The following is a 15,211-nucleotide window of genomic DNA, read 5'->3' as shown; positions in this document are numbered from 1 at the left end:
ACAGAACTACGATTTGATCCAGCAATCCCATTACTGGGTATATATGCAAAGGAAAATAAATTGTTCTACAAAAAAGACATAAGCACTCATATGTTCACTACAGTACTATTCACAATAGCAAAGACATGGCATCAACTTAGGTGTTTGTCAGTGGTGAACTGGATAAAGAAAATGTGGTACATATACACCATGGAATACTACACAGCTATAAAAAAGAATAAAATCTATCCTTTGCAGCAATATGGATGCAGCTGGAGGCCATCTCCGAAGCAAATTAACTCAGGAACAGAAAACCAATACCACATGTTCTCACTTGTAAGTGGGAGCAAAACATTGGATTCATATGGACATAAAGATGGAAACAATAGACACTAGGGGCTACTGGAGCAGGGAGAGATTAACAGAGAAAGGTCTGAAAAACCATCTTTTGTGTACTGTGCTCACTACCCGGGTGATGGGATCATTCGTAACAAACCTGCACATGTACGCCCTGAAGTTGAAATTATATTTTTTTAAAAAGGATGCTATAACTTTTGTGAAAGTTAGGCTGGAAAATGGGGGTATTTGTAAGGAAAAGGGACAGGATTTAAGCCTAAATCTTTACAGTTTAGAAGAGAGGCCACTGACAAAAAGTACACTGAATAACACAGCCAATGCAGCCATTCAAATTATGTTTCGGTTAAGTTCAGAAAAACCTGGAAAAATATTGAGGCTCCTAGGACAAATGGAAAAAGAAACAAGACACATTATATAAACAAAATCAGCACCACTATTAACAAATTGTAAAGAATACATGGAGAAAAGGCTAGAAGGAAACAAACCAAAATTATTCAAACAGTGGAGGATTTTTTTTTTTTTTCGTTTACTTTTCTGTCCTGGTTAACTTCTATGATAAACTTACTTTTAAAGCAATAAGGGCAAAATCTTAATTTAAAAAAATCTATATTGAAAGTTCTTTCATAAAAGACAAAAGCAACTGTCTTTCCTTCCATGGCTTTCAGATTGAAAAAATACACATAGGAAACTAGTAAGGGGTGATTCAATGATTGGGATTATTTTCTTTGGATTCTCTCTCAGGTTTTACTGAAGTAGTTAGAAAGCCCTTCCTGGGCGGATTCGGCAATAATAAACTGCATTAATTTCATTTCCAGAAAAAACTTAAGATGTCAAATTTAGCTAAGGGGGCTCATAATAGCCCCAAATTATAAACAAGAAAATGTTCAACATGCTGAGGTTTGTTAGGTAAAATGTGGACCAAACATAAGATGAGCTATTATGCTGCCATTAAAAATTTTATTGGGATTGTACATTAAATGGAAAAGAAATATGTTCATGATATGTTGTGAAATGACGAGTTATAACATAGGAAGCATACTTTAATCCTGTCTTTTAGAATTGCATTTTTATATGTGTATGTATGCATAATCTAAAATGATACACACCAAAATATTAATAACTATCTTGGGGTGGTAGAATGATCAGGAATGTTTGTTTCATATTTTTGCTCCCCTATGTTTTCTGATTTTCTACGATGAACAAATATCTGTATGGAGTAATTATAAGAAGCTTATTTGTTTCCCCTCTTAAAAGTGTCTTCCTCCCATGTTAGCCAGCCTGTGGTGTTAATGCTTCCCTCTGGGGATGTGGGCCATGACCGGTTAGGAGAGGGGTGCACGGCACACAAGGGGAACCACAACATACCAAGGGCCTGTTAACAGCTGCTGGCTGCTTCGTCAATGCTATCTCATCTATTCCTTCTGTCCATCAAGCAAGATGGATATTATCATCCTCATTTTGCAGATGGGAAAACAGACCAAGTAGCTTGGTGTGGTCAAAGTCTTCTAATTAGAAAGTGGCAGAGCCATAATTTAGTCCAAATCTACCTGCCTCAAACATTCATCTACTTTTTACTCTACCACACTACTTCTCATGACACCTCTAGAGAAGAAATATTTATAAGGTGGTGTCATAGCACATGTCTTCCCTCATTCCCTACCCTGGTCCCTAACTTCAGTGCCCCCTATACTCCCTGACTCAACAGTTCATATTTAGATGTCCCAATGCCCTGTTCTTCAGACCCAGCCCACCCAGTACCCACATACCCAGACCAGAAGCTGCTGTCCTCAATTGGGGGTTATCACACCACTATCCCTGATAGGAAACTTTGGTCGTGGTGCCTCAGCAGTGACCACTGAGTTCCCTGAGTTGTTCCCTTAATCACATCTCACATCCCCCACAGAAGATGTCCCTTCTTATCCCAAGGCCCAGTTTCTAAGACCAGCCTTTCCTGCTCACTCTGCTCCATGCCCGTGTTCATGGGACCAGTTTCCTGCTGTGGATGCTATTCCAAGTTCCTGTTCTAATTATCTGACTTCTCCTTGATTCTCATGTGGGAACTGGAACCCTGACCTGACCACTAGTCCTGACCTCTGTGTCTGGGGCTCTGCTTCCTGAAGACAAATGTCCCAGATGCCACTTATGTGGACTTTGGAATAGTATTCTCCTAGATGTCTCACTGCCATGGCCCACCCATGTGTTAGAACGCTCGCAACTTCATCTGGGACCTTGAGGCTTGTGTCTGTTGGACCAGAAAGTGTGAGGAGGTGACGTATCAGGGGAGATAATCCAGATCAGAGTTGAGGAGGGGAATCAAGATTAGATTTAGGGAAGAAGGGTTGTATGTTCAGATCTGAAAAAGAAAAGCCCATAAATAGACTGAGGGAAGAGTAGGCACCCTCAGAGTAAAGATGGGTCATGATGTAGATTTCAAAATGGGTATGGCATGTGATTTAGGACTAAGACTGAGTTCAATGAAAAGTTTTAGAAGCCTGGAAAAATAATTCTATTAGCTTAAAATGCCCCTGATATTTGAAAAGGCATATTCATGACCAGATACCCAACCAGTTGCTTTAACTGTAGGCTGACAAGTATTGGGGAAATCAAACCTTGTCTACCTGTCTAAACTTGGTGGATATCTGGGTTGTCTCACCTGGCTGGATGGGAACCAGTCACAGATTAAGATTTCTCCCTCTCTTGCAAGGAGTCAAGCAGCTGCCTTATCAGCAAATCTCTCCCAAAGTGACTTTAAACTTAAACTTAACCCAAGAAGGTTTATTTAAACCTATATATAAAGTAGAAATGTTCTCATTAGAATGTTGTAATTAGGTCCTTTAAAAATATTAAGCTGGGTGTGGTGGCATATACCTATCATCCAAGCTACTCAGGAGGCCTAAGTGAGAGGATTACTTGAGCCCAGGAGTTCACAGCCAGCCTGGGCAACATAGTAAGATCCCATTTATAAAAAGAAAAATGTATAACCTCTTCATCTAAAGTAATACATCATCATTGTTGAAAATTTAGAAAACACAAAAATTATACAAAGGAAATAAAAATCACCCATAATACTATTACTAGACACAACCACTCCATTGTAATATGTTTTAATTTTCTGTTTTAGGTAAAAAGAAATCACAGATTGAAATGAATGACTGTCATTTAGTTGGAAGCTAACATGGTAGGATTCTGAGACCCACTCTAGATGACAAGTGTAGACACATTTGGGGTTGTGAGGAGGTTTGAGAGCAGGTTCTGATAGCACAAGGCTTTTCAGAAGAAGCTGATATTTTCTGAGAAGCAAACAATGTTTGGAGGATTCTCTGGATCCAGAGAAATAACTCCTTCTGTTCAATGCTTAATTACCATCTGGCAACTGAGGTTGTGGATAAACAACCGTGTTTACCTGAGGTAGCTTCTATGGATTGGAGAACATTCTTTTTTGTTTCACTTCTGGGCCAAGTGTCTTAGTCTTATGTCCCTCTGGGATCTTGGTCAGAGTTCACCTGGAAAGAGCATGGACTTTGGCTTCAGACAGCCTTGGGTCTGAATCCAGACAGATCACTCTGAGCTCCAGTTCCTCATCTGTAAAATCTTCTATTCCTATCAAAGGTCCAGTGATATGACCATGCTAGGTACCTGGCAGATAATAAATGTTGACTAAATATGAGTGCCTTTTGGCTTTCCCAGTGTAGTCACCCAGAACCTTCCCAAGCACTGTAAAGACTTAGGATTAAAAATTCCTGCCAAAGTTCTCTGCGGCCATCAGCAAACAGGGTCCTCACTGGACTCACCGTTCTGCAAGTCCAAGAAAATCACATTGTTTGGAAACCCATCCTCACACCAACAAAGCTGCAGAAGGGAGTCTAAGAACCTGTTAAGAAAATATGAAGCAAAAGTACTATTCACTTTTACCAAGTACTTATGTGTATGTTGGAGTGGAGTGGGGTCTTTTGTTGTGGGTTAGTCCAGTGTATGTGGTTTCATGGGACTAGGATTGGCTAGAGAGAAATTTCCTGCCTATCATAAAGGATATGGCACTATTAGGGACTGTAGCATAGGGGAAAGAGCATGGACATTATGGCCAAGTAGGGCTGACCTCAAGCCCCAGCTCTGCCATTCTGGGACTTTGGACAGGTTGTTGAACCCATCTGCATAACAGTAGTTTCCTGAGGGGTGGGTTTAATAATGCTTATTTTTCAGTGTCGAGGGAATGGAAATCATATATGTAAAGATCTTCATCAAGAGAAAGTGCTCAAAAATGCTATTATTATTATTAAGGCTATTAATAACCATCTAGGGAAACAAAGTCTAAATTCAGAAGGAAGTCCAGGGAATTATCTAATTAAAGGAGCTGAGACACATACTGTGGCCAAATCATATAGCCAGGAACCTCACAACCAAAGGGAGGAGGCAAGTACACTTAGTTCTTTTTTTTTTTTTTTTTTTTTAGGACAGGGTCTCACTCTGTCAACCAGACTGGAGTGCAGTGGCAAAATCACAGCTCACTGTAGCTTCAACTTCCTGAGTTTAAGCAATCCTTCTACCTCAGCCTCCCAAGTAGCTGAGACCACAAGTGTGCACCATCACAGCTGGCTAATTTTTTATTTTTTGTATAGAGATGGGGCCTCACTATGTTACCCAGGCTGATCTCAAACTCCTAAGCTCAAGCAATCCTCCTGCCTTGGCCTCCCAAAGTGCTCGGGTTACAGGCATGAGCCACCATGCCCAGCCAGCCTACTACACTTCATTCTTACAGTGCACACTTATAAGTACCAGCTACCTTGCAAAGTGATGATGAAATGATGACTATTTTTAAAAAGGCTTTGGAAATAGGAATTGACCAGGCCTTGGCAGGAGAAGACACATGACCAGTGTACAAATGCAGGAAGCAAGGAGGGAGATGGCACAATGTGAGGCTAGAGGCAGGGATGCAGAAACTAGCCTCTGTGTAGGATTTCAGTCTAGATTCTGAAAGCAATGAAAAGCTGTTGAAATACTCTGAGGAAGGAGATGTTATATTGTATTGATATTTGTGTTTTTAAAAGGCCACTGTGGCTTGCAGTATAGATAACAAATTGGAGAAAGACGAGAGAGTATATAAAGACAGAATGATTTTACATTAGTTCAGAGAAGAAATGATGTAGCTTAGTCCAGGGTAATAGTAAGAATGGTGGTAGATGTTCAGGAGATATTTGGAAGGTAAGATGGACAACATTTAAAAATGGAGGATGAAGGCAAGGAAGAGCCAAGGGTGACCTCCAGGGTTTCTGACTTGCACAGTTGGAGTAGGACCAGGTTAGAGGGAAGATGGTTAATGGTTAGGTTAGTTATTAACAGGGTAGATTTGAGGTGTTTCTGATATATCAAAAGGTAAATGCAAGTAAAAGATAGAAAGTTGGAGATACATGCCTGGAACTCAGATAAGCAGCCAACACTAGAAATATAAACGAATGAATCATCTATACAGAGGTAGTAATTAAAGCCATGAGTTGAATGAGATCACCTACAGATAAAGAATCAAGTCAGAACAGGAGAAGGTTTACGACTGAACCTTGAGCAAATTCAAATTTAAAGGCCGGTAGTGGAAGATGAGCAGCCAAAGAAAGTAGAGAGAGTGGATGGGGGAAGTTGGAGGAGGGCACCAAGAAGGAGCTATGGCACAGAAGGCAAGGGAGGAGAGTCGGTTGAGAAGAAGGATGACATAGGATCCATTGGATTAAGCATTGCAGAGGCTTAACTAGAGTTATTTTGGTAGTGCAATGTGGCCTGAAAATACACAGAACTGGGTTGATGAATAAGTGGGAGGTGAAGTGAAGACAGTAAGTATAGCTACCTTATTCAAGTAATTTGATTGTGATGAAGAGAGAGATAAGACCGTAACTGGAGGGGGATGAAGGGTTAAATAAGGTCTCAGCTTTTTAATGGGAGAGATTTGAATGTGCTTAAAAGACAATGAGAGCAATTCGGTTGGAGCACAAGTTAAATCCAGAGAAGAGTAAGGAGAATTTGTTAGAGTTGGGAAGATGGGATGGGACCAAGACAGTGTGGTATTAGTAAAAAAATAGTCTAACAGAGCAATGGAATGTAATAAAAAGCCCAGAAATAGACCCACACAAATATAGTCAACTGATCTTTGACAAAGGAGCAAAGGTAATAGAGCAAAGACAGTCGTTTCAACAAATGGTGCCAAAGCAACTGCATATCCACATGTAGAAAAAAAAAAAGAATCTAGACATAGACCTTACACCCCTCACAAAAATTAACTCAAAATTGATTACAGACCTAAGTGTAAAATGCAGAACTATAAAACTCCTAGAAGACAACAGAAGAAAACCTAGATGACATTGGATATGGCAGTGATTTTTTAAGTACAACACCGAAAGCATTATCCATGAAAGAAATAATTGATAAGTTGGACTTCATTAAAATTTAAAACTTAAATTTAACTTAAACTTATTTAACTGAAAACTTAAATTTAAAATTTAAAACTTTTGCTCTGTGAAAGACACTGTCAAGAGAATGAGAAGACAAGCCACAGATTTGAAGAAAGTATTTGCAAAAGTCATATCTGATAAAGAACTGCTATCCAAAATATGCAAAAAACTCTTAAAACTCAACATTAAGGGCCAAGCACAGTGGCTCATGCCTATAATTCCAGCAGTTTGGGAGGCCAAGGCAGGCGGATCACTTGAGATCAGGAGTTTGAGACCAGCCTGGCCAACATGGTGTAGTGGCACACGCCTGTAATCCCAGCTACTTGGGAGGCTGAGGCAGGAGCATCACTTGAACCTGGGAGGTAGGGGTTGCAGTGAGCCGAGATTGTGCCACTGCACTCTAGCCTGGGTGACAGAGTGGGACTCTGTCTCAAAAAAAAAAAATAAAAAATAACAACTGGGCGTGGCAGCTCATGCCTTTAATCCTAGCACTTTGGGAGGCCAAGGTGGGCAGACCACTTGAGATCAGGAGTTCAAAACCAGCCTGGCCAACATAGTGAAACCCCATCTCTACTAAAACTACAAAAAAATTAGTCAGACGTGGTGGTGGGCACCTGTAATCCTAGCTACTTGGAAGGCTGAGGCAGGAGAATTGCTTGAACCTGGGAGGCAGAGGTTGCAGTGAGCTGAGATGGCACCACTGCACTCCAGCCTGGACAATAGAATGAGACTCCATCTCAAAAAAAAAAAAACAACTCAACATTAAGAAAGTGAACAACCCAAATAAAAAATGGTAAAAGACCCAAACAGAAACCTCACCAAAGAAAATATACAGATGGCAAGTAAGCAAATAAAAATATGTTCAACATCATACCTCATTAGGGTGTTACAAATTAAAACAATAATGAGATACCACTATACATCTATTAGAATGGCCAAAATCCAACACAATGACAATACCAAATCCCATGGAGGATGTGGAACAACAGGAACTCTAATTGTTGCTGGTGGAAATGCAAAATGGTAAAGCTGCTTTGGAAGACAGTTTGGCAGTTAAATCTAAATATACTATTACCATATGATCCAGCAACTGTGCTCCTTGGTATTTACCCAAATGAACTAAAAATTTTATGTCCACCCGAAAACCTGCACATGGATGTTTATAACAGCTTTATTCATAATTGCCAAAACTCAGAAGTAACCAAGATATCCTTCCACAGGTGAGTGGATAAACTGTGGTCCTTTCAGACAATCAGATGTCATTCAGTGCTAAAAAAGAAATGAGCTATTAAGTCATGAAAATACAGAGAGGAAACTTAAATGCATATTACTAAGTGAAAGAAGTCATACGTACTGTATGATTCCAATTCTATGACATTCAGGAAAAGGCGAAACTGGAGATAGAAAAGATTAGTGGTTGGGAAGAACAAGGGATGAATAAGAAGAGCACAGAGGATTTCTGGGCCAGTGAAACTATTTTATATGATACTACAATGGTGGATACATCTCCTTATACATTTGTCAAAACCCATAAAATGTACAATACCAAGAGAGCAGCATAATGTAAACTGTGGATTTTGCAGGATAATGATATGTTAATATAGGCTCATTGATTGTAACAAATGTGTCATTCTGATATAGGATGTTGATAGTGAGGGAGACTGTGTGTGTGTGTGTTTAGGGGTGAAGGGACAGGGAATATGTGGGATAATCCTGTACTTTCCACTCAGTTTTGCTGTGAACCTAAAAGTGCTCTAAGAAAATAAAATTTATTTTTTTTAAAAAATGAAGTTGGATCCCTACTCTATCATATTAAAAAATAAACTCCAAATAGATTGAAGACCTAAATGTGAAAGGGAAAGTTATAAAGCTAATGAAAGAAAATATTGGAGAATACCTATATGATCTCAGTTTCTTTAGGCAAGATCATAAAAGTGCAAGCCATAGGAGATAAGTTGATGAATCTGACTAGAAGAAAGTTATTTCTGTTAAATGAAGAATTGCAAAGTTAAGACTAACCTCTGGGTGCCAGAAAGGAAAAGATATTTGTAAATGTTGAGGTATTCATGTCTAGAAAATCCCCCAAAACAGCAAGAAAAAGACAATAAAATCCACTGGAAAAGATTTTGAGTAGACAACTTGCAGAAAGGCAAACCTGATGAATTTGTGAAGATGACCAAAAGTAGTAATATTAAAATAAGGTACTACATTATAAGCATCAGATTGGAAACAATTAGTCCAGTAATAAGTACTAGTGAGGATATGGGCGAAATTAGGAACACTAGTACATAGCTGATAGAATAAAAGGTATAGCTATTCTGCAGTTCTTAGTGAAATTAATATGACTATACCCACAACTTAGCAATCCTACTACATTATCAATCTTGCTGAGAAACTCTGATCACAAGTACAGCAGCATGAGTTTTTTCATTACATCGATATTTGTAGAGACAAGGAACTAGAAGTCAGCTAAGTGCCCCTCACTGGAAGAATGGTTACATAAAATGTGATCTATGCATACAATGGAATACTAGGCAACAGTCATAAACAAATTACATTTACATGTAGTAACAATGATACAGCTCAAAAGCATAAAGTTGAATGAAAGAACTATTAAACACAAAACAATTCTAAATAATACACACACACTCAGAACAACACATGTTAAACGGGAGCGAGTGCTAAGTAGAGGAGGAAAAATGGAAGTAGGATAAAGAGTAGAAAGATAAAAAGTAATAGAAAATGGTCTTTGCTTTGTCCAGTGATAAAATTATATGATAAGCTATGGAGTTTGAGTGACTTCATTCCTTTTGTCTGTTGTCCTAAAAAGAAAAGGAATTTTTAAAAGTAAAATAAATACAATATATGTATAATAATAAGATTGTGTTTTGAAGATTAATTCAGATAAAGCACTTAACTTAGTGCCTAGCACATGTTAAACACTCAATGAATGTTATCTGTTAATGCTATCAACACTATTCATGATACTGCTACTACCAATCCATTGGAGTTGGCACTTAAAACCAATTGGATTTAGATTATTTCCCCCAAAAGATCCTTTCAGGTCTAATATACTATAGTTCTGCAAGAGGGATAGGGAAGTACCACAGGAGGCCCAGAAGCAACAGGCAGGAGAAGAGCTGGAACATCCTTGGGGAATGAGAAAGGCTACCGTCTTGTTTGTAGCATCATAGGAAACTGATGGTTAATTTGGGAGAATACTGATTAGTAAATATAATGCACAGATTAAGAAGTAGGAACTGGGCTAGTAAAAAGTGCTATGAAACTCGGAGACTTTATATACTTTGGTATACTTCCTCCAAAAGGGGGTTTTAACATTTTAAGTTATAAAATTGTAGCTGAGTTACAAAGTTTTGCTATATAGTGTTTGATTTGGATCACCCCTCTCCCATCCTCCTTCTTCCCCAAAGTGGGACACAGGTTGTTCTATTGATATAAGCAAGATCATCACCTAGTGGTTAATTTGTCAAAGTGCTGACACAAGATTTGGTCCCAGAGAGCAAAGATGTGCCCAATCTATGTCCTCATACAATGTTAATTCATTCAACAAGCGCTGACTGGGACTTTATGCCAAGCGCTATTCTGGTGCCTGGGGATACAGAGTTGTTAACATAAAATGACAAGTTTAAAAATAAAGTTAAGGAAGTACCAACTTAGAAGCTTAAGCGCTCTCTCAAAATGATGTTGCATGTGTTTATTTCCCACTGGTTTTCCGTAGATCATAGACGAAGAAGAAACACAGTTTATGAGCAATTGCCCTGTTGCAGTCACTGAAAGCACTCCACGGAGGAGGACGCGGATCCAGGTGTTTTGGATAGCGCCACCAGCAGGAACAGGCTGCGTGATTCTGAAGTAAGTAAACATGGAATCCTTTCCTGCAGTTTATCAAAGACTGTGGTGTGATTGCAGGAAAAAAAAAATTTTTACTGAGCATCAGAAAGTTGCATCGTCTCTCTGCCCTCCCTTATCTGAATTCTCAATAGCACCATAGACTATCATTGGCGAGGTGCTCCATAAAGATTCATTTGCTAGAATCTCTATTTTCATCAAATAGGATGATTCTCCTGGCCACCCTGTCCTACTAGAGATAATTATATTAGGGCTGGTTAAGAAAAATTACAAACCAGGTGAAGATAATCTTTGACTTTTTCCACCTGGAATTTAAACTTTTTCTTTTCTCAGAACATACAGCACCTAGAATCCTTAAACTGTGCTTAGGCTGCCCTCAGACCCACATGTGACCTCCATTAGCCCTGAGCTCTGCTTTATGATGCTATCTTCTTTCTTCCTTGCGCATCAAAATGGGCCTCTGGTGCCACTTCCTATCTGGCCTCCTGACCCTCCTTTCAGTGAGTTATAATAGGTGATAAAAGGTATTAACCAGCCAAAGCAGTTTTCCTCTGAAAGGTAATATTGTCTCAAACCTGTTTCTCCAAACTTATGTGCCACAGAATGATGGTTTGGGAAATGGAAATAGATGGGCAGGAAAATGATTTCTGTGGTCAAATGTTTGCAAAATGCTATGTACTAGATACCCTTCTTACAGATTCATAATACTAGCATAATGAAGGTTTTGCAAAGTCCTGGCAAAAAAAAAATCTGTTTAATTTGGTTTCACCCAGTATTTTCTAAACTTATTTGATTATAAAGCTCCTTTTTTATGGTGACATCTATTAACATTCACAGTTTGGTGAAACACAGCCATAATCTATTTTAAATAGGTTTGAAGTCCTATATGGAATGATGCTGAGAATGTTAGGATTTCATACCAGCAAATTAGTCATGGGTAGATGGACAGGGTTCCAGTCCTAGCATCCAAGAAGTCACTTTTTTTTTTTTTGATGGAAGTAGGCACTGAGACCTTCCCAACAGCCTTTCTCTTTTTTAAATCCTCTAAGGTCTTATTTATGTATTTGGTTCATTTGTCAAATATAGTCATTTTTGACAGATTTACAACTGTGGTTAACTCCAGCCCACCCCTGAGGAGATGCTGATAAGAAAGCCCACCTAGGCATTGCAGTCCCTGCAGTTCTTAGACTTCCACTGTGCTTAGCTTATGGAAAAAACCCTACAGAGTCTCTGAAGTATCTGTCCATTGTCCAGACTCAGCCCTGTCATTGTCTGGCCTCCCTTTGCCGCCATCTGTCTGGACATTATTTGTTTCTTTCTTAGTTTAATGCAAGCTGAGCATCCTTCCTCAGATTCCTTGAGCAGTTTGGCTCTTGGCATTAATCTACACTGGTCATTAAGAAAAAATCAATAGAATTTTAAAACATGAAATCATATCTATAAGTGTCAATATATAACATGTCTATAGTATCTAGTTGAAATGTGGGAGATGGCCTTGTGGAAATGAACAAAGACCCCTGAAATGAGAACAGAGACTGTGTGTTCAGAGCCTGTTGTATAACAAGAGAGTCAGCTGCCATTACTAGAATTTGGCAGAGTCTCAAAGGCAGGCAGAGGACTGGGAAAGCCTTCTAGTGAAAACAAGAGAAGACTGATTGGAGGTTCCTTGGCATGAGGAAGCTGGAGGCAGGCTAACTACAAGTGGAGCATCTTATGTGATTGGTTTGGAGGGCATATTTGGCTTCCTCTGGTTAGTTCTGAGTTGAAAGTGGGGGAGGTGGTAAGGGCAAAAAATAGAGTAGTTGACACTTCCTTGGACAAATCCTGATATTCTGTATCAATTGCTGGGGCCCAGAGACTGGGGGTCAGAGTACTGTGGTCACTGTGATAAATAACCTTGCTATTGTCTGTTAGTATATTCACTCTTAGCCCAGAGACTGGGTTCCCAGCTTAGCCCTCAGTGCCCATCCCACTACCCATGACAGCCCAATGGCTCCACAGAGCCTGGAGCTCTAAAGAAGATGGGCTGAAAATGTCAGATCTATGTGAAGAGTCTTCCTGCTCTAAAAGCTCTCATCCCTCTGGCCCAGATCTCTGGTTTTCTTTGATTTATTGTTCTTACAACCCAGAAGCATTAGATCTTTTTGGTGGGAGCCAGAAGGGCATCTCTTGTTTACCCATTAACAATCAACGTATGTGTACATATGTTTATCCATTAACATGTATGGCTTATTCATTCGCTCATTCTTCCAACAAATGCAACTGAGCTTCTATTAGCCCAGGCATCCAGGATATACACAATGGAGGTATGTTCTTGACCCTGGAGGTTCTTACAAGTCAAATAAGGGAGAGAGAAAAAGTCAACCAATGCTTTCTGTGTACCGAGAACTCAGTGCACATCTAGCAGGCGCTGTCTAATTTGATCTTCAGAGAAAACTACTCCCATTTTACAGAGGAGGAGACAGGCCCTGGGGAAATTAGGCAAGTTTTTTAAAGTCATGAATCCATATAATATTAAAGTCCATGTTCTGCCTTTCTTTTATTTTTTCTCTGAAGGAATCATATATAAGCTACAACTATTTATTAAAGAAATAGTAATTGTATGGGTAGGACATAAGTGCATTCACATTGTAAAATTTCAAACAATACAAAAAGTAGTAAAATACAGAAAAATACAGAATAAAGAAAAAGTTAAAGATCCATGGCATCTTGGCTGGGCACAGTGGCTCATGCCCAGCACTTTGGGAGGCTGAGGCAAGCATATCACTTGAGGTAAGGAGTTCAAGACCAGCCTGGTCAACATGGCATGTCTTTACTAAAAATACAAAAATTAGCTGGGCATGGTGGTGCGCACCTGTAGTCCCAGATACTCGGGAGGCTGAGGCAGGAGAATAACTTGAAACTGAGGGGTGGCAGTTGCAGTGAGCTGAGACTGCCACTGCACTCCAGCCTGGGTGACAGTGTGAAACCCCATCTCAAATAAATAAACAAATAAAATCCATAGCATCTCTCTCAATTCCAGTTTTCTACACAAAGGCAATAATAGAATCAATTTGGTTTGTATGCTTTAGACTTATCTCTGCTTTTACATTCACGAAGGTAATCATAAAAGCACATAGTTTCATTCCTGTGGGAATTTAAGATTGCACGAATGGTAGCATGTTATATGTAATGTCCTGAACTTGAATGGTTTTTCACTAAATAAGATGGATTAGAGATACGTCTGGGTCAGTACATACAAAGCTACCTCTTTTTGTTTTTTAACTGCTTCATGTCTATGGTATGGATGTTAATTATTCCAAAGTTAATGGACATTTAGATTGTTTCTGGTGTCTTCCTATGACAAATGATGTTATGATGAATATCCTGATACTTGCCTATTGAGCAAATTTCCAAGTTTTTATCCACAGTAGATGCCAAGAAATGGGATCATAAGGGATGCACATTTATAATTTTATTAGATGCTGCCAGATTTTTCTCCAGAAAGCTTGCCAACTTAAACACTCTCCCTGACTGTGAACAAGAGAGCCTAAATCTTTACTTGCTCAATGGCACTTGGTATTATCAATCTTTAAGATTCATAAAGATTGTGTGAATGGCCCATTCATATTCTTGTCCATTTTTTAATAATCTGTCTTTTAAAAATTGATTTACATGGCCGGGCGTGGTGGCTCTTGCTTGTGATCCCAGCACTTTGGGAGGCCGAGGGGGGGCAGATCACCTGAGGTCAGGAGTTTGAGACCAGCCTGGCCAACATGGTGAAACCCCATCTCTTCTAAAAATACAAAAATTAGCCAGGTATGGTGGCAGGCACCTGTAATCCCAGCTACTCAGGAGGCCAAGGCAGGAGAATCACTTGAACCCAGGAGACGGAGGTTGCAGTGAGCTGAGATTCTGCCACTGCCATTCAGTCTGGGAGACAGGGTGAGACTCCATCTAAAAAAAAAAAAAATAAAAATTTAATTATATATTTAATTTTGTTTTAATATATGTAAATATTTAAAATATAGCTTATAAAATGTTTTTATAAATATATGTAAATACATCTTATATATTTACATACATATAATTTGATTTATTCAGAACATATTTATGTTTAAAATTGCTCTTTAGGTAGTCCAGATAATGACACTTTGTTGTAAATTTCAAATATTTCTCTCAACCTTTCTTTTAACTTTGCTTGTGGGTGTCTAATCAGTCAAAAGTTTGAAATTTTTATGTAATCAAATGTATCCATCCTTTCCTTTATGAATTTTGATTTTATGTCTTGTTCAAAAATAATTTTCCTATGCCTAAGGCTATAAATATATTCCCATATTTTATAGGTTTTTAAATAAATGTAGGTCTTTAATCTTCCTGGAATTTAATGTTGTGAATGATATGATATTAATAAGCCACCACAGAAAATAGATGGCATGCTCAAAATGAGTTGCCAGAGGAAAGTTTAATAAAAGTCTATTTACAATGGTGGGGGCAAAATAACAGTGAAGGAGGGCTATACAAGCAGGGCCTGAAGAAGCAAAAGGAAAAGGCAGAGAGGATGGGGTAGAGAGGACCACCCCTTTACAGGA

At 38.9% G+C, this 15,211-nt stretch overlaps 1 protein-coding gene across 1 annotated transcript in view; it reads left to right on the top strand.

Annotated features, from left to right (window-relative positions):
• SPON1 (spondin 1) overlaps nucleotides 1-15,211 on the top strand; it is a 310,767-nt gene that overhangs the window by 68,775 nt on the left and 226,781 nt on the right. The window contains exon 3 of the mRNA XM_032166548.2: nucleotides 10,510-10,643. Within this exon, the coding sequence (XP_032022439.1) occupies nucleotides 10,510-10,643 (134 nt within the window). The remainder of the gene's footprint in view (nucleotides 1-10,509; nucleotides 10,644-15,211) is intronic.

Source organism: Hylobates moloch, unplaced genomic scaffold (genome assembly GCF_009828535.3).
Source record: "Hylobates moloch isolate HMO894 unplaced genomic scaffold, HMol_V3 SCAFFOLD_11, whole genome shotgun sequence".
Taxonomy (NCBI): Eukaryota; Metazoa; Chordata; class Mammalia; order Primates; family Hylobatidae; genus Hylobates; species Hylobates moloch.
This window is presented reverse-complemented; position numbering and strand designations above follow the sequence as displayed.